This window comes from Apus apus, chromosome 1 (assembly GCF_020740795.1).
Source record: "Apus apus isolate bApuApu2 chromosome 1, bApuApu2.pri.cur, whole genome shotgun sequence".
NCBI lineage: Eukaryota > Metazoa > Chordata > Aves > Apodiformes > Apodidae > Apus > Apus apus.
In genome coordinates, this window is record NC_067282.1 from 159,155,233 (window position 1) to 159,177,602 (window position 22,370).

General features: G+C 43.2%; 1 protein-coding gene across 4 annotated transcripts in view; it reads right to left on the reverse strand.

The window, feature by feature from the left end:
* Positions 1-20,351, reverse strand: part of CRADD (CASP2 and RIPK1 domain containing adaptor with death domain) — a 165,052-nt gene extending 144,701 nt beyond the window's left edge. For 3 of the 4 annotated variants that reach the window (XR_007888559.1, XR_007888558.1, XM_051610092.1), the window contains exons 1-2: positions 20,085-20,235; positions 16,266-16,571 (exon numbers count right to left, since the gene is read on the reverse strand). Coding sequence is in view for 2 of the 4 variants with exons in the window: in XM_051610092.1 (XP_051466052.1) it covers positions 16,266-16,563 (298 nt within the window). In the remaining 2 variants the exon portion in view is untranslated. Of the gene's footprint in view, positions 1-5,081; positions 5,273-6,324; positions 6,651-16,265; positions 16,572-20,084 lie in introns of those variants that run through there. The other variant, XM_051610086.1, reaches the window with a different exon arrangement.
* Between the last annotated feature and the right edge of the window lie 2,019 nt (positions 20,352-22,370).

The following is a 22,370-nucleotide window of genomic DNA, read 5'->3' on the forward strand; positions in this document are numbered from 1 at the left end:
AAAAAAACCTGCTGAAAACCACAAATAATTGGAGATCTGCATGTCACAGCAGGCACAAATTGATTGGGCCATCCGAGCAGGCAGGCTGCAGTCTGAAGCAGCAGCTAACAGGGTAGCTCCCTCACCTTTGCTTCTGACCCAGCTCTGATAGCTCTTTCTCCACAGGAAAATGCTCTTTGCTCTTCTGCCTAAATGCCCAGCTCCCAGCATCATTCTGCCAAACCAGCTCCCCATGGTTGTCGTGAAGAAAAAACCCCACATTCTTCATGATGGACATGTTGCCCCCTTCACCATGCCTGTGGCTAGGAGCGGCACCTGAGACACCCTGGGCTGAGAGGCAAGTGGTCTCATGCACAGCCTCAGGAGACAGCAAATTTCAGGGATCTTGGTTTGGCATCCAGACAACATTTTATCATGGTCCAGATCAAGACCAGAGTCCCCCATTTAGATATATATTCTGCAGGCACAACTGCTGTGGAAACAATAATCTAAAATTAATTTACTTTGGTAACAATTTTTAGGAGGAGAACAATAAGATGGCATGTGTGACTGTAGCCCATTTTAGCCACCCATGGGAGCAGAGCAGACAACTACATTAACTTTTTTACGTGTTTTGTTTTTTTCTATTGAGCTAAAAGGGGGAACTCCTTCTCCAAACAATTCTTACGGGTATGCAGTGCACTCTGAACAAAGATTAAGATCCATGTAGAGTGAATTACAGAATAGTTTGGGAAGTTCAAGATTTTAAGATTTCATTGTGTTTCTCTTATTTCATTGCTACTAAATTAAACTACTTCTCCCTTTTTCTGTTTTGCCCATGATGGTAATGGGTGAGTGATCTCTTAAGTGTCCTTATCTCCAGCCATGAGCCTGTTGTAATTTCTCTCCTCAGTCCTGCTGAGAAGGGGAATGATAAAGTGGCTTTGGTGGACACTTGACATCCAGCCAGGGTTGATCCACCACAGTCCAGTTTCCTCTTCTCTTTCAAATGCAATAAAAGGTTGTGATCACAGTCTCCTGAAACCTTAAAAAACCCTGTGCTTTAGTTAACAAAGATGTCTCCTATGTTAAGTTAGGAATACCTAATGCTTCCAAGTTTCCCCCCTGGTGTTAAACTCCTCTCCAGCAGCAAGGGGTGCTGTGCAAGAAGAGTTCAAATCTTTACAGGATTACAGTTTTACACCGTTCAGCTATAAGTATTACACCATTCTTCTACGAGTTTTAAACATGAACTACTGTGAAAGATTCAGGGCCTAAGACTAAAGCGCTTATGCAAGATCAAGGCTTTCAAGGTTTGTTTTAAAATCAAATTTTGTGTTTCTTAATTAAAAAAAATACATAATTGCCGGACTTTAAGAAGCCTCAGAGTTTTGTTCCTCTTAACAACAGCTCACTTGCTAGTCCCAATGTCTGGTGGAAATATGAGATGCTTCTACTCTGAGGTATTACCTAACATTAACATAGATTGAATTTTCCTGAATATTTATCCTTAGGGCAGTTCACAGAGTAGACCTGAAATCTACAATCTTCACCATGAGATGTATATAATAAAAGTCAGAAGGTGATGAACTGACTTCTACTCCATAGGTGAGGTTCTTGACAGAAATGTAAATAAATTATTAGCAAATTAAATTATTTTTCATGTCACTGTCTAAAGGTGTTACTGCATACATTTCTTCCCAGATTACAATCCAACTGCTCAACCACAATAAAAACAAAAAAAACCAAACAAACAAAATATCATGGGAAGACAAAGGAGTGACAAAAACACTGCCTTCCCTAGCTCCCAGTAGTTTGCTGGTTTACCCAAAGCTTTGATAAAAAAAAATATTCTACCAAGGTTCTTGGTCCAAGGTTCTCATGGTCCACAAGAAAACAAGAACTATTCATAAACATTATGAGAAAACACAGAATGGGCAGGACTTCATACACCAAGAATACCCCTTCCTTTATCTTTCCTCATATTAGAAGAGCTCCTTATTGTTCAGAACAAAACCAAAGGAAATCAAAACTTGAATCTTCAACTTGTAGCAGAAAAAGTTATGATTGGCTTTATCTCCAAACATGAATGATCCTTTTAAAGTTTGATTTCAAGACTTTGTGATGAAACTAGACCAATAACTAGGCTTTGAAGATTAATTGGAAGTCTACAAAACAGCTGCATATAAAAAGAAAAAAACAGCTTTTCCTCTGGCTTTAGTCACTAAGAAAACTACCCTGAAATTAAATTCTGGTGTATTTTACAGCATAAATGTACCAACAGGTACAGAGGGAAAAAGGAAAGTGATATAAAACTATTCTACAGATGAGTCATTTAGCTTTTTTCTTTACTAAATATAATTCCATCACGCAGATTTCCCCATGAGAAAACACCAAGAACAGTAACAGGTTCAGTTGTTTTTCCTCCCAGGGCCAAAGTTTCACCAGCCAGCCTGGGTACACCAGAAAGAGAATCAGTCTTGGCCTGCCAGAAGCAACGATTCTCTTGAACAATTTCTTTTCAGCTACTTAAACACATTCATTTCCCATTGGAAACAAGCTACCTAGGTATGTATATATATTCTGAACTCAAGCTACCAAAACAGGATAAGCCACTCAAAGCTGAGAACAGCTCTCAACACTTTCTCATAACCTGTAGGCAAAACCAAGCTTTGCATTGGTTGTAGTTCAGTCAAACAGCCACATCCTCTTTGGCATTCCTAAAGCACCAACCACCTTTGTGTGCAGATGCCAAGACTTATTTTATAAACCTGGAATGGTGGGGGAAGATTATTTACTAGCACATTTCCCATATCTTTATTCTAAATCATACCTTGTTTTGAGTGATTGCCTTCTGCCTCTGCATCTGAGGTGATTCATTTTGGTGTTCCAGACATGGCATATACATTTTCTTCAAGTATGTATTGTATTACCACTTTGCATGAAAATAATGATGACTGTAGTGTTAAAAGACAGAACTTTCATTAGCTACCTCCAGTCAAATTAAAACATCTAAATGAGTGCTACAATCTATGCCTAAAAAGGCAGTAACTGAAAACCATGCGATAAAATGCTCCCTGTCAGCTTATCCTTTCCTAGATCACTGCCCTGACTGGCTTTCCTATCTGGGACAGGCATCAGAGGGCTAGATGTGGGGAAACCAAAAAAATTACATGTGATGACAGAGAAAAAAAGAGAGAGGGTTGAGGGTCAAGCGGTTCAAAAAATAAACTAACAAGGAGCCTCAAACAAGGCACCCCTGACACCATTTCTCAAAGACACACAAGAAATCAGCAGATGCCACCTGGCACCTCTCTGTCTGGAGACAGGACAGCAAAAGGGAGTGGAAAGAGGTCCTATACCACTGCTGGGATTCCCTTAGTCAACCTTCCTTCTCATGGTGCTGTGGGTATCCAGCTTGATAGAACCTGGCAGAGGTTAATGGTGAGTTCCTTGTCACAGTGGGTATATTGAGCAAGAGAGACCTAGCATTGATGTCCTTTCATCATCTCTCAGACCAGTGACTATGTTACAGAAACGCTGAACAAAACTTCAGGTACATCTCATTTTACAGCTAAGACTTCATGGATAAGCAACTGCAAGACTACTTACTATTGGAGAAGAAATATTACTAATAATATAATGGATCCCATAGGTGGAAAAAAACAAACAAACCAGACATCAAAGCCCATATGCTCCTACAGCTCAAAGGCAAGGCAAAGAACATTGGTAAGTTTGTAATGTAGGCTATGCAAGGATAGGACAGGACTATGATTAAATCTTGAGAAAGCCTCTTTTTCAAAACCAAGGTGAGAAAATCTTGGTGGAGGTGGTAGTAGATGAGAAACTCGACATGAGTCGCCATTGTGCTCTCGCAGCCCAAAGGGCCAACTGCATCCTGGGCTGCATCAAAAGAAGTGTGGCAAGCAGGGCCAGGGAGGTGATTCTGCCCCTCTACTCTGCTCTGGTGAGGCCACACTTGGAATACTGTGTACAGCTCTGGAGACCTCAGCACAGGAAAGACATGGAGCTGTTGGAGAGGGTCCAGAGAAGAGTCACAAAGATTATCAAAGGGCTGGAGCACCTCTGCTATGAAGACAGGCTGAGAGAGTTGGGGCTGTTCAGCCTGGAGAAGAGAAGGCTCTGGGGAGACCTTATAGGGGCCTTCCAGTACCTGAAGGGCCTACAAAAAAGCTGGGTAGGGACTTTTCACAAGATAGGACCAGTGATTTTCACCAGTCACAGGACAAGGGGTAATGGTTTTAAACTGAAAGAGGGCAGATTTAGGTTAGACATCAGGAAGAAATTCTTCACCATGAGGGTAGTAAGGCACTGGAATAGATTGCTCAGAGAGGTTGTGGAAGCCTCCTCCCTGGAGGTGTTTAAGGCCAGGTTGGATGAGGCTTTGTGCAGCCTGCTCTAGTGTGAGGTGTCCCTGCTCATAGCAGGGAGGTTGGAACCTTATGATCTTTAAGGTCCCTTCCTACTTCAACCATTCTATGATTCTACGAAAATATAGTATGAGGAGTAACTCCATTAGCTGTGGTCAGGAATCAGTGGTTCTGTGCTTCACAGCTGCAATGATTTAAGGACAAAGTAGTCACAATTATATATTAGAATTTATATCAGATATATGACAACCTGGAAAAGACGAAAGACCGTGATGGCAAGCATGAATGTCACCACTGCAAAAGAAAGATGAACAGCTTTTGTAGAGGGAGGAGACTTCAGGGTCATTTTGATACTGATAATTTTTAACACAAGGAAGAAATTATATCACAAAACCCAAACATTATATACAATTTCAGTGTAATGCAGAAAATAAGGATGTAGGTAACCCACAGCAGTTCCCTCTGGTGAGGCAAAGCAGTCAGTTCTTCATACTTTATATACGCTCTGTGCCAACAGCATTTTTTTAAATGAACACTGCAGTGGACATACAATGCCACTAGGAATGCTTCTCATCAGCATTATCCAGGAAAACACCTTGTCATGCAGCAGGCTAGAACACAAAACTCAAGTGAACAGCAAGTTTTACGCTCCAGTACTTCTGGATATTTGTCTGACTGGAAAGTCATCACACTACTGAGATTCACTTTTTCTCTAAATGACATGATGTTTATTTTTTACACTACTATAGGTTACAAACTGAAAAACAAAATAAAAACGCGAATAGAACACAAACAAGACACATACAACCCTGTAACGTCCCTCTGGACTCCCCGTGCATCCTTCAGCGGAAACACAGTTGTTTTCACTTCTCCAGACTCTGTTTACAAATTATGGCCCAATCCTGTAGATAATTAAAAGTAAATTTAGATGCAAGTAGTCTGACTGAGCCAGTGAGCATGCTAACATGCATACAGTTACACAAACAAATGCTTGCAGGTTGAGTCTGACAATCCAAATATATTAGTTCAGGCCTCTTAACTGGCTTTTCCAATTAAACAAACTTTAGCAATGCATATGTTTGCACTAATGGGCATATGGACACCATGTAAGATGATCGTTGCCTTCTGGAGACTGAGGAGCTCCTTTCAGGCCGCTGTCTTGTGCAAGATATCAGATGAACACAATGCCACACCACAAGCTGGCCAACTTAATTTTATCTAAACAAAAGTATGATAGCAGCCTTCTAGCAAAAGAGTAGACACTGGGCCTACACATTTATTACACATTTCTTTCTTACCTACATTCTACCCATTGATCATACTGACAGCTGAAAAATCCCTAACATAGGTAACATCTTTAAATAGACAAGTGGAGTATATGTATTTATAGTTGGGATAGGAAAAGGAAGATCATGCTCTTAGTTGAACAATTTAAAGATACAATAACATTGCTATGTATAAGAACTAGGATGAACCAAATACATAAACAAATAGTGATAAATGAAAACGAGACTCTCAGTAACAGGGTCAATTCTCCATGATTCAGAAGGAAAGAAAAGATGCAAGTTTATCATCAATCTCCTTTCCCCAGGACAGGTCTGAATTATTTAGTTAAAGTCCATGCACAATTTCTGGGGAAAGTTTTGGACATTAAGAAGGAGATCCACAAAGGCCAGCATGCCAGTTGAGAAGCTGCCTCAGTTAACTCAGATGAAACAAGGAGGAGAGGAACTCAAGCCCTAGTTTATCTCTTTCTGGAACTTAAGGTATGTTTCATTCAAACTACTGGGAAGGACTTTATTCTAATCAAAACTCAAGATCTGAGCTTTCTCTTGGAGTGGTGCCTTCCACCAAGGGTTTCTGAAACACAGCTGAGGGGGCACTCCTCATATAAACTGTACACAGGCTAACTTGGGGAGTGTCTGAGATGTCAAGTCACCAGGTGGTTACCTACCTTACACTGCGGAGTCATATGAATATTAAACTCTTCTACCAAAGAGCTGCACCTCGCTGCCAGCTGCCAGCAGGGACACAGCGCCATCTGACAGGTGAGTGCCGTGAACACCCACAGGACTCGGCCCCACGGGTGAGATGACTGGAGAAAGGCCTTTGTGTCCCGACGTGGGCTGCGAGCCAGGCTGCGCTGCTTGGCACTGCGGAGAGGCGGGAGGCCTGGGACCTGCCCAGGGCAGGCTTTGACTCCCGCAGCAAAAGCTGCAGTGCCTGAGGACCTGCACAGCCAGCAGCTGCAGCCACGAGGCCCATGCTGGATCTGGGTGCCTGCAAGAGGAACAAATGCCCCAAGAATCCCGAGTTAATTTCTACTCAAACAGCCAGCTAGCATCTCTAGCTATAACCTCAGGTTGCTTTTAAACTGAGTGTTTTGCTTCTGCTTGTGTCAGATCCACCATGAGCACAGGAACCAAGGGGGTGATGAAAACATTTTGCAACCCTAAATGTTGCAACCCCGCAAAATTTCTGTTCAAGGGTATGGAGATGAAACTAATGTAATATGGGATGTGGCAGAACTGAATCAAAGAGAAATACATGACTTTTTAATTAAACAGAAGAGGCATAAGAATAAAAAACATGTCTTGTTGCTTTGAAAAGCTGAGAAAACACAGCCATTGCCTACAATAAATAAAAACATATTTAGAGAAATATTTTCTTCAGAGAGAAGTACTAGAAAGTAGTGGTTCTCCTTTTTATTCCAGCTTTCCTTTCTCAGTAGTTACTTTGCTGAGGATTCACATGCCCTTGCTTAAAGGCAGCACCAGCTGCCCATTGAGAAAGCCTGCCTCCCAAAAGAGCCAGGCAGAGACCCCCAGGGCTGGCAAGGGTCTTAGTCAACCCTTTACCCATGTAGGGTAAAATCCTTTCACTCAACCATAGAACATGTTTTAGTAGAAAGATCCAAAGACTGCAACAGGCCATTCTTTAAAAAACTCAACATATTATTAACTACAAATGAAAGGTAAGACTTTCAAACGCATTAGCACAGGACTAAAATTGCCTTATTTAACGCCAAGGGGAGCTTACCCTTGACCTTGGTGGGCAAAGAGTTGGGTGAGCTCAGCTTAACTATGAGTCCTTCTGAAAATTCCAGGCAAGGTGGTGAAACACTAAGATTAAGAAGGCTGCCAGAAGTGGTGCACTAATATCAATTTATTCCCCTTGACCCGATGCATTAATGCTTATTTCCTGCACACACAAACTGTATAGTATAAATCAAATCAGCTCCTTGGAAGAAACACCAAAGCTTCACTTCAGTTCACAGCAGAGGTGTTTCTCAAAACATGTGTACAACTCCTTGCCAATACATCAGCATACGAGGGAACACAAATCTATTCACAGGCAAAGCAAGTGCGGAAGAAAACTTGAAAAGAAAATCTGACACTATACTGAAACAATAGTCCAGTGATTCAAAGAAGCAACAAAACTGGTTTCCTGTATACACAGACAATTGCTAAATAGACAAAAAGGGGCTTTAGAAGTATTGTAAACAAAACTATAAATCTTCTGACAAGATAAACTGCAGCTGCATCACTCTGAGATACAAATGACACTTGGGTGTTCCAGTTCTCATTCATATAAACATATATGATAGTAAACAAATCTGGAAGGAAAGCTTAGTTGCATATAGCAATGCAGGGAGGGCTTCAAGATATAATAACCACGCATAATTAACTGATCCTAGAAGAACTCCTAACTTTTGTCATACAAGTGACAATTCCCAGTGAGAAGTAAGTCACATCAGTGCTGATATTCCCAGTCAACAGGCAAAAGGAGCACAGAGTCTGAACTAGTAATAGCTTTTCAGCTGCAGAAACTATTTGTCTTTGAAAGTTGAGATGTGGTGCCATGTCAGGGCAGGGAAGACAGCATAGCACCCATTCCTTCACCAGTGAGAACATTTCACTCATCAGTGGCAAGACCTGCTCTGGTCAACAGGAGTCTGACCTCTGACTTCACTGGAGTCAGACTTTGACTGTGACACAATAGTTAACATTTTTACTGAGTTCAGGTGGCGATGCAGACTCCACAACAAACACAACTTAAGGTGGGTGTGTTTGCTGCTGGGCTGTTGTATTTTTTTAAAGAAACAGCATTCACAGACTTAATTTATGAAAGACAATAGGTTTTCCCCATGCAATGGGGATACAAAAATAAAACAAACATTTTCAGGCAGAGCTCCAAGGCAATTCTGGAGGTGCTAAAAGAAGAGCTGGCGAGCTCTGAAGGAAAACATTAATGAAGGAAAATTTCATTAAAAGAAGTCTACAGTCTTCAGTAGGAAGTTCCTTCAGTTACCCTGGAGCATATATTAGTGTTTATCTACAGGCCACAAGGGTCAATAATTAGTATCAAGAGAAAGCCTGTGCTGATGACATAATGCAAAAAATAACAACTGCACCTTGCCTTTTCATGTTTACAAGTGGCTTTATCGAGCTGCAGGATCAGGTCCTCACAATAAAGTTTCCAGTCTGTTCTAGAAAACAATTATTATTGTCTGTACAAAGCTTTTTCAATGTTTCCCTCTCCACATCCTAAGACAAAACCAACAGTGAGAAGCTAGAAACAATAAAAGATCTCAAGGATCACAGAGGACTGCAACTATGAATGTTTTAGAAAATACAAGACACAGGCATGATTTTATCATACAGTGATGCAAATTCTGGAGGAAATTGGAAGGAAAACTAAGGTATTTTGTCTAATGGAAAACTACAGGTAGTAAACTCTGTAAGCCAAGATGAGAAACAGTACTATAAACTCTGGGAAATTGAGATACTTAAATATTCAAAGCAAAAAATATAATTAATTTGCATGCCACAGCACTCCTGATATGATGTACATCTACATATGTATACTACATATGTATGTATGAACACAGAATTTCAGAAAGAAAGAAACCCAAGACTAAAGGTGTTTAGGGACAAAACCACCTCATTTATTGGCCAGAAAAGGCTTTGTCTATATTAGCAAGCAGTACAGAGTAATAGGAGAGGACTTACAGACTGATACAGATAACTTTGAAGATCTGGTGTTCAGACTACACACAGCTGGAATGTTTCACTTCTAACTGGCTCTAGTCAGCCAGTCAGAAGTTAACTAAGAACACATATTCCTGTTCAGACTGACCTGAAAAGCCCATCTGGTTGTTCTTCAAATCCTTGAATGGTTTCAAACTCTGATGAGCTTTGCCCTTCACAGCCCTATCCCTAAAAGCCCACAGAATTCTTCTATATTGCTCCTGGGTAGCCTGTCCTCACTTCCACCTCCTAGACAATTGCTTTTCAAATCTGAGCTCAGCTGGGAGTTCCCCTTTCAGCTAAGCTGGCCTCCAGCCATGCCTGCTGCTTTTCCTGTAGACAGGAATGGACTATTTCGTGCTTTGAAGAGGTTTTCCTTGACTATCAGTCAGGTCTTCTGGGTGGCTTTTGCTCTTCAGAACTGTCTCCTACAGTGTCCCAACAAGCTCAGGTCCAGGACCTACACTCTGCTACTTGCTTTCCTCTCCTCTCAGTATCTTAAACTTGAGCAGTGCATGGTAACTGTAGCCAAGACCGACGTTAACAAACAGAAATCTAAACAGTTGTTGCTTGTTTGTGAGTAGTAAGGCCAGTAGAGCACCACCCTTAGTCTACTAAACTAGCACATTCATCAAGATATTATCCCATCTCTATTCCAGGAGTCTCCTGGATTGCCATACTGTATCACATTCCTTGTTAACACCAGGGTTGATAAAGTTTCCTTGAGACCCAGGGGCCTGCAATTGAAGCACTCTTTTAAGCAGGTTTCATAGGATCATAGGGAAACTTGCCTTGGAAGAGACCTCACAAGGTCTCCTGTCCAACTTCCCGTTCAAACCAGGGTCACCTCTGAGATCAGACCATGTTGCTCAGTATTCTATCCAGCCAGGTCTTCAAAACCTCCCTTCACCAGGGCGTCTTCAACCACAATTAACTATTGTGCCCTCTTAGTTTCACTGGCTGTGAGCAACTGATGAAGGACAGCTGGCCCAAACACCTCTCTTGCCAGAACTCACTCTTCCTTTCCTGTTTCCAGGGACTATACCTTTTATCAAATCTATATTATTATTTATCTCACATATGTGTGTTACTGAGGATAACACCAAGTATGGTTATATCTTTCCATTACCTGAAATAAACTGTTGAGACTGGACAGGAAACACTATACTTCTTAACAGTGATGCCTAAGATTTAGGCTTCTCAAAATGAAAAACATGAATGTAAGCACCATAAACATAGCTGTTTATTAACATGACAAAAAAGAACAAAGCAAATATTCCTTAAACTTTAAAAAATAAAATAAATTCTTATATTCATACATGCATTAAAACCAAAATACATATACAGAGTGCTCTGTAGAGCCAAGGAAGTTGATTACTTGTCCATGTCATGATGCATGCTGCTGATATTGAGTGTGTGCACAAATCTTTAATGCCAGACCTCACAGATCTCGCTGCAGTCAGGAACAAAGCCAAAGTCATAAACGTAACACCTGACTTTCAGGGGAGACGAGAATGTGGGAAAAAGTTTGTGAAATTCTCCTACAAGGATGCCTTTGAATCTCTCCAGAGAATCAGAGAACATTTTCTATAGCCTCTAGGCATTGGGATACGGCAAAAGGGTACCCCTTCATCTCCAGGTCAAGCCAGTGAGGCCAAGGCTGCTAAGCCCATCCCCTTCCTTCAGACAGACATACGTGGGAGGAAACTGCCCCTTCTGCCACTGGACTATACAAGAGAGGAGAGGGAACAAGCAGAGAGGAAAAAAAGCACTGTCTTCTGTCCATCATTTTAGAGAGAGAAAAGGAATTAATCAGCTCCTCTCCTATCTGACCTGACATCCAAATGGAAAAGGCAAGAGATCAGGCAGTTTCCTCGTGGCATTTAGATGTGAGAGGAGGCAGGACAGGAAGAGGGCAGGAAGCAGCCAGCAAAAGGTAAGAAGAGATGCTAAACTTCCCCATGTCCTAATGCTGTAGCATTCGAACCTGAATTCTTAGAAACCTACAAGCCAGCTGTCGAAAAAAGACTTTGGGAAAGCTGGGGAATGGTGGGGATAGCAAGAGGGAAGGAAGGCTTTCTCAGCAGAAGTACATGTTTTGATTTCTTTTGTATTTGCATGCTCCATCCAAAGTATTACACAACATGAAGCTTTATATAGCTATACGAGAACACACGCTCACCACACAGCCAGGGAAAAACACCAACCACACCAACATCTGTTCAAGTCAAAAAACCTCACCCAAGTTAAACAGGACCCTAATGCAGACTGCTGACTAGGTACCACAACAACTACAACAAAATTATGTATTAGAAAATATTTCTTACTCAGTTGTGAGAGAATAGCTTTCCCAAGACAAATCTGTATAACTCCATGACCCAAATGCACTAACATTTGCCAGACAGCAACAGCTGCTGCAGGATTCCTTTGGCAAATGCTGTATCTCAGTCTTTTCTCTTTCTCAATATGCTGTGATTTCCTGTGGAATGGAAAAATCATCTACACTACAAAGAGGTGCAGTACTAACATGTTTAAAAGTAAATTATTTTATAGCAACACATAGTATAGAGAGAAATACAATGCTTGGGTAGAGGAATTCCTGAGTGGAGATATTAGAAAACCATTCTGATAAACAAATGGCGTCAGGCCTTTTTTTTTTTTTTTTTAAGTCAGTGCAAAAAAAATATTGGGTAGCTACTGTTCCTAGACAGAATGGAATTCTGCTGCCAAGAGCTGTAGTTTTTCATAGGAATTATAATGCTATATTGAATATTTATGTTCTTGACAAAGGCATAAAGTTATCCAAACTGGGGCAGAAAAAACAGAATAGTGTTTTCCCAACAAAACAGACCCACATGATTTTTGTTAACTCTTACTTCAGCAGAAGTTTTCATGTTCAAAACCAGGAACTTGTGCTGTGGTTGATGTTTATAATGACTAAGTCTTGCAATGCTTCCCTGCACAGGGTGAACTGTTTTATCAAAAGTTTTTATACAAGCAAGAAACACACCCTATCATCTTGAAATCAATTCAAGTCACAAATATTTACCTCCAAAAGCACGTTACTTCAAAGTTTCTTCTTGAGATTTTGGGGTTTTATAATGATGCTTTCCCTGACTTAAGAAAAGGTTTCCCCAAAGCTGTGGCCATCTGACAGATACATATGAGAGAGAAGAAAGGTGACCCTAGGCAAAAGGCTGTCCTGTGCATATAGTAAAGAAAGAAACAAGGGGAAGGAATATTGGTCCCTCTGCTGCAATTATGACCCTACCTGCCTGCACATCACCTCCTTGATTCCCATGGAAAACGTATTCCTTGTGCTCTGCAGGATTAGGGTCTTCTGTATTCCTTGGAATTACAGCAGATAACAGCATTAAGTCATCTTACTTCCAGCAGTAAAACTCAGGATATCACAGGTTTTAAAGTTCATTTATTTGCAAGCAGCCAAACAGCATACTCTGAGTTGAATCCTGAGCCAATTCACAGTTACACTCTATGCTGCACCAAGCTACACACCTTAGGAATCAATAACTCCATTGCCTTGGAAGGATTCTCCCAAAGGCTCCCGATGAGTCAGTTGGAGTGTCTTATTTAGGTCTCAGACTTTGGCTTCCATCTCATAGCTGCTTGGTCCACAATATTATATTTACACTACTATATCACCAAAAATGTTTTTATTTCTGTCCTTCTGAAATTGCTGATTGTTTGGTTTGTTGGTTTGCTTTGTTTTTTACCAGGGAACAAAATAAATTAAAAGCTTCTTAATAATTACAGTTGTGATTTTTTTTAACTAAGAACAACTAACTGTATTCCTCAGCTGAAGTAAAGACAGAAAGGCTGATCTCTCTGAACAAAATGCACAATGATCAAAAGGCCTACATAGAAAAATTACTGTGTACATGCCACTGTTTTATGTTCAGATAGAGAAAACCTAATAGTCTACTCTTACTGACTTTAAAAAACCTACACGTAGTCAGTGAGAAAGGAAAGACTGTAAAATAAAACCTTCCTTCAAGGAATGACTTGCCTCCAGTCCTTAGTCCAGCAAAATATCTGCTAAAACTGGGGATGTTTTGCTTGAATAAACAAAAATTTAACTGAGCATAAACAAGGGAACAGCAGGCATATGATTTTCATAAGTATGCATGATTCAAAGGAAAAAGATTTTAAAATCTGGGGCTATAAAACCAACTTCCATTTAAAAAGTTTTAGGGTCTAAGAAAAAGGTGGTGTGTATGTGGCAGGCTTTTTTCACTACAGATGGATTCTTTAAAAGAAACTGCCACTGACAAATCATCATTTATAAGAACTGTTTCCAATAAGGCAAGAGTTATCTAGTATTGCACTAATGACCACATTTAATTTTAAGTATGCTTACAGTTTCATTAGAGCCAATGGCTTTTTCCATGCTTAAGGCCAAGCATATGCTCAAGTATTCTGCTGAAACAAAAGCTTACAAGTTTGTTGTTTAGAATGCAAAGCAAGGCTTTTCATCCCAAACCACATTTTCTTGCATGTAATCAGCACTGATGATGCTACCATAGTTTCCAATTCATTCCAGGGTGTACTCAGCATTTATTAGGGCACAGATGGTAGTCTCTTTCTTTGGCTTCTTAAGAACATGCCTAAATATTAAAACAAACTTGGCTCTCTGCCACTTATCCTATTCTTACACACTATATTGCCACAGTAAAAATAAGAGTAACCTTTGATCTAATTTGGAAGCCTTTTCTAACTTACACAAAAAATTTAGCAATAGGATTATCAAGTACAGTCAGCCCACTCAAAACCAGAGAATGTGATATGTATTAGTCAAGTACATTTGTCACAAGCGATCAAGAACAGGAACAAGCAATCTACAGAACAATCAAAAGAACTGAAATCACAAAATAGAATAGAATCATAGAATGTACTGGGTTGGAAGGAATTTATAAAGGTTATCTAGTCAAAGCCCCCTACAATAAGCAGGGACATCTCCAGCTAGAACAGATGCTCAGAACCCCATCAAGCATGACCATGAATGTCTCCAGGGGTGGGGCCTTCACCACCTCTCTAGGCAACCTGTTCCAGTAGACCCACCATCATCATATTACAGGACTTATTCCTAATGTCCAACCTAAATCTACTCTAACTTAAAACCATTACCCCTTGTCCTATCATTACATGCTCTTGTGAACAGGTCTTCCCCAGCCTTCTTTTAGGCTCCTTTCAGGTACTGGAAGGCCACTATAAGGTCTCTCCGGAGTCTTCTCTTCTTCAGGCTGAACAACCCCAACTCCCTCAGCCTGTCTTCATAAGAGAGGTGCTCCAGCCCTCTGATCATTTTCATGGCCCTTCTCTGGACACACTCTAACAGGTCCACATCTTTCCTGTGTTGGGGGGCACCAGAGCTGGACGCAGTACTCAAATCAGAAGTAACTACACAATCCTGGCTGTACTTGATGGCTGTGTCTGAGTTTCTGGAACTGTAAGGATTATTCAACAGCTTAACCAGCAATTAGCTAATGAACAGGCTAATTTGTAAGGCAAGTAAAGAACATTAGCGTGGTGTATTTGTCATAACAGCAGGCAAAGTCTCTTCCAACACACTCAGTGTTGCAAGTTTACATTGTGCTAAGAACTCAAAGTGTTTTCACCTATGGGCAGCACAGGACATTTATTTCCTCAATTCTGAAAATTATTTACTCATTTCCAAGCAAGCGTAAAGCAACCCCCATGGAGACCCAACTGAAAGACAAGCTGTCACAGTATTCCATTAAAATTGTTCTAAGGTAAGATAGTGTCAGATTTGTCCAGCAGGTCTTGACAAAATGTTCTTGAACATGCAGCTAGCCAGGATGCAGGTGCACGTGACAGTCAACGGGTCCTAGTCACCCATCTTCACAGGCTTTCAGTCTCATGCAAAGCACACTGACACTGGAAAAATCACATCATGTACATCAAAATACATACGACCAAACTCAAATGAGGCAGGGGGCAGGATGCGGGGGTTGAGGACTTGGAGAAATATTCATCAGACTGCTTGGAAACTATGTTCCCAAGTGAGGACTATTTCACTATATTGCTGGTAACATAAGCTTAGCAGCCAGCGCATGGTGCCAGAAACTAGGACAAGAAACAGGCATTTTAAGCAGTGGTCTTGACTTCCAGACAACTCAACAGCTGCATGCACAGACTGGTAAAGAAATAACTTCTGAACAAACATGAAGTCCAGAAAACTAGTTTCAGAAGTACTTCTGAATGCCAGAAAGCCAAAGATTTGACTAAAGAAGATTATATAACACCCACTAAATCGGTGAGCACCTAAATTTGTTTTAAAACTAAGCAATGACTAGCAATTTTGGAAGAAATGATCATAGTTATTTGCACTCCGGTAAGCGTACAAACTAAGTAAATCTGAATTAGTATATGGTACTGAAACAAAATCACATTAAAATCATAATAAGTAAATAAGAAATCTGTCAAAATTAACAACCCAGAAAAAAACCACTGTATAACATACGTAAAACAAACAATAATCAGGTATGGATTGTGAACAGACTGTACTGCAACTAGTCCAAGCTACTTTTTATAGTCCATTCCCTTTGAGACAATGGAGCCTGGGTCCTGCATTTCAGCCTGTCCCAAGGCAGTTTCTCCTGCTGTCTCCCCATCTCCTGCAACTCAGCCCTTCTCACTCCCCAACCTTTGCAATACTTCCTGGCATTTGGCTGGCTTATACAAAATTCAGGCTGTCCCCTTTTGTTGGTATCATCCTCCATATCCACACGATGCATAACTTGAAATTATTGGTACATTCAGTATGTTCAAAACAATGTCTTGAGAACAAGCTTCAAAGTATCAGCAACCACAGTCCTGGGCTTACCTGCAGGATCTGGTACTGTAATTTCTTTGCGCTTCACCATCAGCTTGTCTTTAACCCATGGGAACTCCTGTAAGGAATCCAAGAATGCATCAAAGGCCTTGGGTCCTCTGGTGGGGAGAATATCAAGGAGCATCATGGTTTTCCTCTGACTGGTAGTTTGGGATTTTATTTCTTGAACATGACTATCCGTGAGAATCCCTTCTTGGTAGAGATACTGAATAACAAGTCCATCCACCAGCACCTCTGTGCAGAGCTCCAGACGCATGGAGCGTAAAAGCTGCTTGTCTCTGGCATCCATCTCGTAACCTGGACCATAAGAAAAGTAGAAGGGAAGTACGTGGAAATTAAAATACTTCAATATTTAATATCCAGAAGTGATGCTTTATATTTGGGCAACCTTTAGAAAGAATGTCAAACTCAGAATCACCAACATGGGAAAACAGGGTTAATATCTGGAAAATATTAGACAGGAAGAGAACCTTTTGCATTGTCAAGATCAGTCCTTCACTGGAATAAAACCCATGCCAAATAATCCCACACACTAACTGGTCAAGGTCCATGCTAAAGGCAGCTAAAGCATTTGCCAGTCCTTAAGAGACTCTACCCCCAAAAAGTCAGAGAGACGTCACACCTGACCTCTGTTACTGGTCTCTGACACTATTGCTGTCACAACACTTTGCTGCAGTGGTGCAAAAGCAGCAGCAGGACCGGCAGATGCACCACAGACGGGCAGTGGCAGCAGGGACAGAGTCAGCAGGTAGCTCTGGCCTACACAATGCATTTTCATTTTAGGAGGAGTGGAAGTGTACCTTACGTACCAGAATGTTCTTCCCCCTGACTAACCCTGGAAGGCTGCTCTGACTGATCTGATGATGAGACACTTCCTTTGAATTTCAATCTCAGATTTATCCACCTTCTATTTATAGGCTTTCCTTCTGCAAAAAACTGTTCTTTAGCTTCAGAAGCTCTTCTCCCTCCCTGGTATTTACCCTTCTAATGTATTCACAGGAAGCAATCTGATAGCCCCTGCCAGCTTCCATTTCACTCGACTAATACTCTGACTAGACAAAAGCTGGAAATGACGCATTTTATAGCCACTCTACCAAAGAGGAATCAAGGTCCAGAGAGACCAAGCAACTCATCCAAGATCATACCAGGAGTCTGTGCCAAACCTATGAATCGAATCAAGATGTCTAGTCCAGTCTTTAACAACAAACCTATCCCCAGGCCCATAAATGGCACTTGATAACAAAATGTCAGAGTAATACAATTAAATACTTTCTCATGACAAATAATGAAGTAAAAAAAATACAGCAGGTGTTGAGTGTGATTACCAAGAGCATTTCTGATAATTAATCTAGAGGCTGCTGTTTGAACAGCTAGACTTTTCAGAAACTGTACTTCATTCAGCTTGAGGATACAAGGAGAGGCAGAGAATTTCAATGCTTTCGTAAGAACCCTGCTAAAGTCTTTGTATCATCAGAGGTCCCTACTGACTCTCAAGGCCCCATCAAAGGTTGTTTGGCCTGGTTGTTAAAATCTAGGGCAGACAACCAGGAGAACATACAGGCATTTAAACGGCACCTTGGGACACAATGCAAGAACATGGGACCACAAGAGAGAGACCGGAAACCCCTGTTTGTGGCACCCTCTGATATAGCCATTTTCTGAAAATGCTTCTCTGAGTGCTGAAAACGTTGGTGGACAGCACCTTCCCATGAGGACTGCATTTCTCCTGGCTTACACAGTACGTTCCTCATATACTGAAGCAAATTTTGAGGTGCCTACCTTCTGTCTAGGGGTCATTTGGGAATCAAACAACTATCCAGGCACGTGCCCTTAAAAAATGCTAGTTTGCCAAGCACAGCTCAAACATCAAACTCCATCACAGAGTGAGATGATAGTGCAAGCAAGGAAACAGAAAAAGAGCAGACAAGAAAAAGAACTGCACTTCCCCATCCGGTGTTAGGATGCTCATTTTGGACAGGTCAACCTGAAGATTCTGGTCTCTAACATGCACTGCATTTACACCACAGGGAGCCTCCACTGAACCAAAGCAAAATCAGATGAAATTCAGGCAGCAGATCCCTGCCACTTCTCCCTTCCAGGATTCCCTGACCTCCCCTGAGCTCATCAAGCGCTTTCAGAGTTCAAGACAGGCACTCAGAAGAAGCTCTGAAGATGTTATCTCAATCCAGTCAGAAAACAGTTTCAGATGCTACAGAGCTCTTGTGCTTCACATCATGAACAGAACACCAAGAGTCCCTGTCCAGCAGCCTCCTCGCCCATGTGCCAGACAAGGAACATCAACTTCTCCAGTCACTGAACAGCACTTGATAAGTTCCCCTTCTTCATTGCCAAGGCAGTTGACACTTGTCAAAAACAAGGCCTTTTCAAACCATCTTAGTTTGCATCTTTATGCACTGAAAAATGCCTATCAAGCCACGAATCTAAAGGGGAATTTCTGCTGAAAAGGTCCTTTGGCTTGCTGACTGCAGAGTGATCACAGAACGCCATGGTCACTAGCCCGGCAAACTTCCAGAATGGGGTGTACTGATTTTTGAGGTCTTTAAATATTAAGTATTTCTTTGTGTGTGTTTACTGTGAGAAGGAAATGTCTGAGTCATAGAATCACAGAATGGTTTGGGCTGGAAGGGACCTTAAAGATCATCTAGTTCAAATCCTTCTGCCATGGGCAGGAATACCTCCCACTAAACCAGGCTGCACAGAGCTCCATCCAACCTGCCCTTGAACACTTTCCACAGAGGGGAAGTTCCATTCGGGGGCTAAGGAGGCAGATATGGAAACGTATCAGGATTTCAGTACATAACAGCGCAAGGACAGAATTAAATGCAACACAGAATGAATTTATATTTATTTTGACTGTAGCCGATATCTAGGGATCCAAAGTAAGCTGTAATGCTGGTGCTCAGAACTTCCCCAGATACTGAAAAAAATAAATCCCTTCCATCATAGAGACAAATTTTCAGAAATACACCCCCATGTCCTGCTAAATGAGCACAGTCCTTGACTTGTCACCACACCAACAGGCAGGTTTGCATTTTTCTGGCATCTGTCCATGAAATTTCACAGAATCTTTCACAGAACCTTTGAAAGCTTTGACCCTGAAAAAGACCCCTCCCGATCCTACGACGAACAGTCTCTTAGTTCCTGGCTAGAAGCACTCTGACATTTCCCCAAACACCACCTGCGCTGGGCGCCTTAAGACTTTCACCCCGTCCTCAGCGCCTGCCTTAGCGAACATTGAGGTCCACCCTGCCGAGCCCGCCAGTCGGTTCGGCTACAGGCTAAACATCTGACCCCGGAAAAAAAAAAAAAAAAAAAGAAAAAAAGAAAGAAAAAAGAAGAATAAATAACAAAAATCAAGTTTTGCTTTCAACTTCTCCAAAGTAAGGAAGGTCTGGCAGCTGCGGCTCCCCCCGCAGCCGGCCCCGGCTGCCCGCCCCGCACCCGAGCCTCCCGCGGCGGCTCCAGCCCGGCAGGAGCAGCGCCCGCCCGGCCTGCCCGCCCGCCCGCCCCCCGGGCACGGCTCCCCGCCGCCCCGGCCCGCCCCGCGGAAGCCCATCCCCTGCCCCGGCCCCACGGGGGCCCGGCGCCGAGCGGTCCCTCGGCACCGCGCGGGCTGACGCCTCTCCCTTCGCTTCCCCCTCGGCGGCGCCCGGGGCGGCGGGCGGGGGGAGCCGGGCCGGGCCGGGCCGAGCGGGGCCGGCGGCCCCGCACGGCGGAGCAGGCGAGAGAGCGGGCGGGGCGGCGAGCGCAGCGCGGGGAGAGCCCTCTCCGCCCTCGCCCTGTACTTACAAGAGGGAAGTGAGGAACTACACAGAGCGCCCCGGCGCCCGCGGGGCCTGCGCGGGGATCACCATCTTTGTTGAAGGCAAGAGGGCTTCGCCGGAAGCCGCCGCCGCCGCCGCCCTGGTGCGGGCCGGCCGAGGCAGGGCCCTCGCTGCCGGCCCCGCGCAGGGCGGCCGAGGCGGGGCGCTGCGGCCGCCATGTCAGCTGCGGGCAGCTGCGCGGGGCGGGCCGCGCCGCCGGGTCGCGTCGCCTCCCGTCCCGTCCCGTCCCGTCCCGTCCCGTCCGCCTGCCGGGCGGGAAGGTGGGCCGGGGGGCGGGGGGCGTGCGGCGGGGCTGCGGAGGGGCGGGGGCGGGGGGCGAGCCGGCCCGCGGCGGCGGCGGGACGGGCTGGAAGGCCCGGCTGCCAGCAGCTCGGCGAGGGGACGCGGGTCCCGGGGGGGAGCGGCGCGGAGCCGGCCCCTCAGGCACGCGGGAGCGGCCGCCGCGCAGCCCCCGCCCCGCCGCGGCCCGGGACGGCCGGGGGAGCCCGGGGGGGGCGGTCCGGGAAGGAGGCTCCTCTTCAGGCGTGCGGAGGACCTGTTCCTCGCTCAGCATCGGGGTGGCGGGGGTTTCTTAGAAAGCGGGGAAGTAACGTCTAAAATTCAATTAGAAATGGCAAAAAAAAATGGGGTTTTCGTGACATTAGCAACAACTGAGCTCATTACTCACTAGGTGTGCTGGTTCCCATCTGCAAGCACATGCTAAGCCAAACCATCCAGGTGCTGCTGTCATCGTGTTAGACATACAGCAGTGTTGTATTCGATACTATATTTTTAGCTCCATTACTTTCCTCTGAACAGCCTAACAATGAAGATTTTTCGTAGATTAAAACCATCTCGTAAGACCCAGCATGTGTCTGCCACATTTCAGGCGCTGTGTGCAACCTCATAGCTTTCTTCGTCCTTTGCTGAACACGGAAACGTCTCTTTCACATCATTTTTAAACGAATATTTGAAACCAAAGTTCAGTAGAAGAGAGAAAACTGTGATTCACAGAGCCATAAAAATGAGGCGGTGTGATTTCCTAGTGCACATCACCAAGCAACTGTTCCGCCTTTGTGTAGGTGTCAGGTGTCACACGGGCTTGGAGCGGTGTCAGCCCTTTCCTTTCGCGTTGGGACCGCGGTAGTGATGAAAGGAAGAAGGATCCTGCAGACCTGCAACACACAACCCTGAAGCTGCAGGCAAACACAGCCAGCTGGCTGTGCTCTCCTCGGCTTGGGAATGCCTACCCTCTGGAAAAGCGGGAAAGGTGGTTGCTGCAGGTGCTGCTAGAAGTGCTGCTGCTGTGTGAATCCCATCTGTACATTCAGTTTAGACTAACCGTACAGATTTGAGGGTATTTGGAAGATAGTTACGGAAACCCTTACATGTCTTTCCTAGATACCGTACCCAGGAAATATTTGCCATGGGAAAAGATAATAAAGTATTTTTGGTAGAGCTCTCATGCAACATATGCTCAACATTGTATTTCTCTTCAAATTTCGCATAGAGATGCATACGCACTTGGTCATGCTCAGAGAATTTAGATCCTTTTCCTTTCATTTTCCTGTGGCTGACGGTGAAGTTGAGTATTTATGTGGACACAGAAGGTAAATCACAGTTTTAAAGGCAAAGTTTGTATGCTAGATTTAAGAAATGTTAGGAAAAAATGATATACATCTATTATGTTACCAGCTTTTGCAGAGATGCTACTTATTTGGCAATTTTAAAGCAAAATTTTCATTCCATTGATTTAATGCTTTTATCTAGGATTAGTTCCAGGTAACAGATTTGGTACAAGGAGTTTAAATCACTTTTAAATAATTGATAAATATTATCTTACTCCAGTGCATCTCTTAAACCAAGGTAAATGGTTTTTTGTCCCAGGCACACATGTTAGTCTTCTAGTAACACACACATAAAAAATTTAAATACTCCTATGGGTTGTTTCAGAGTGATGCATTAACATATTTACTATGACCTTGACAACACTGGAAACCACACATGTAAGATGTAGCCAAAGTACAGCTGAGGTGGTTTTAAATTTTCATGTCAAGAGCAGTTTGTGATGCTGGTTGTGAGAAAATACAGCTGTGAACAACACAGACTGGCACCAGGGAGCAGACCATCTATAGGATCGTTCCTCAGCACAAATGCTGCACTCAATTTCTGATTGTCAGCTTTTTTTTCTTTTCAGTCATGATCTTGGGGACTCTATTATATCTGGAACTGGAATGGCCAAACTTGGGAGACTTAAAATATCACATCACTG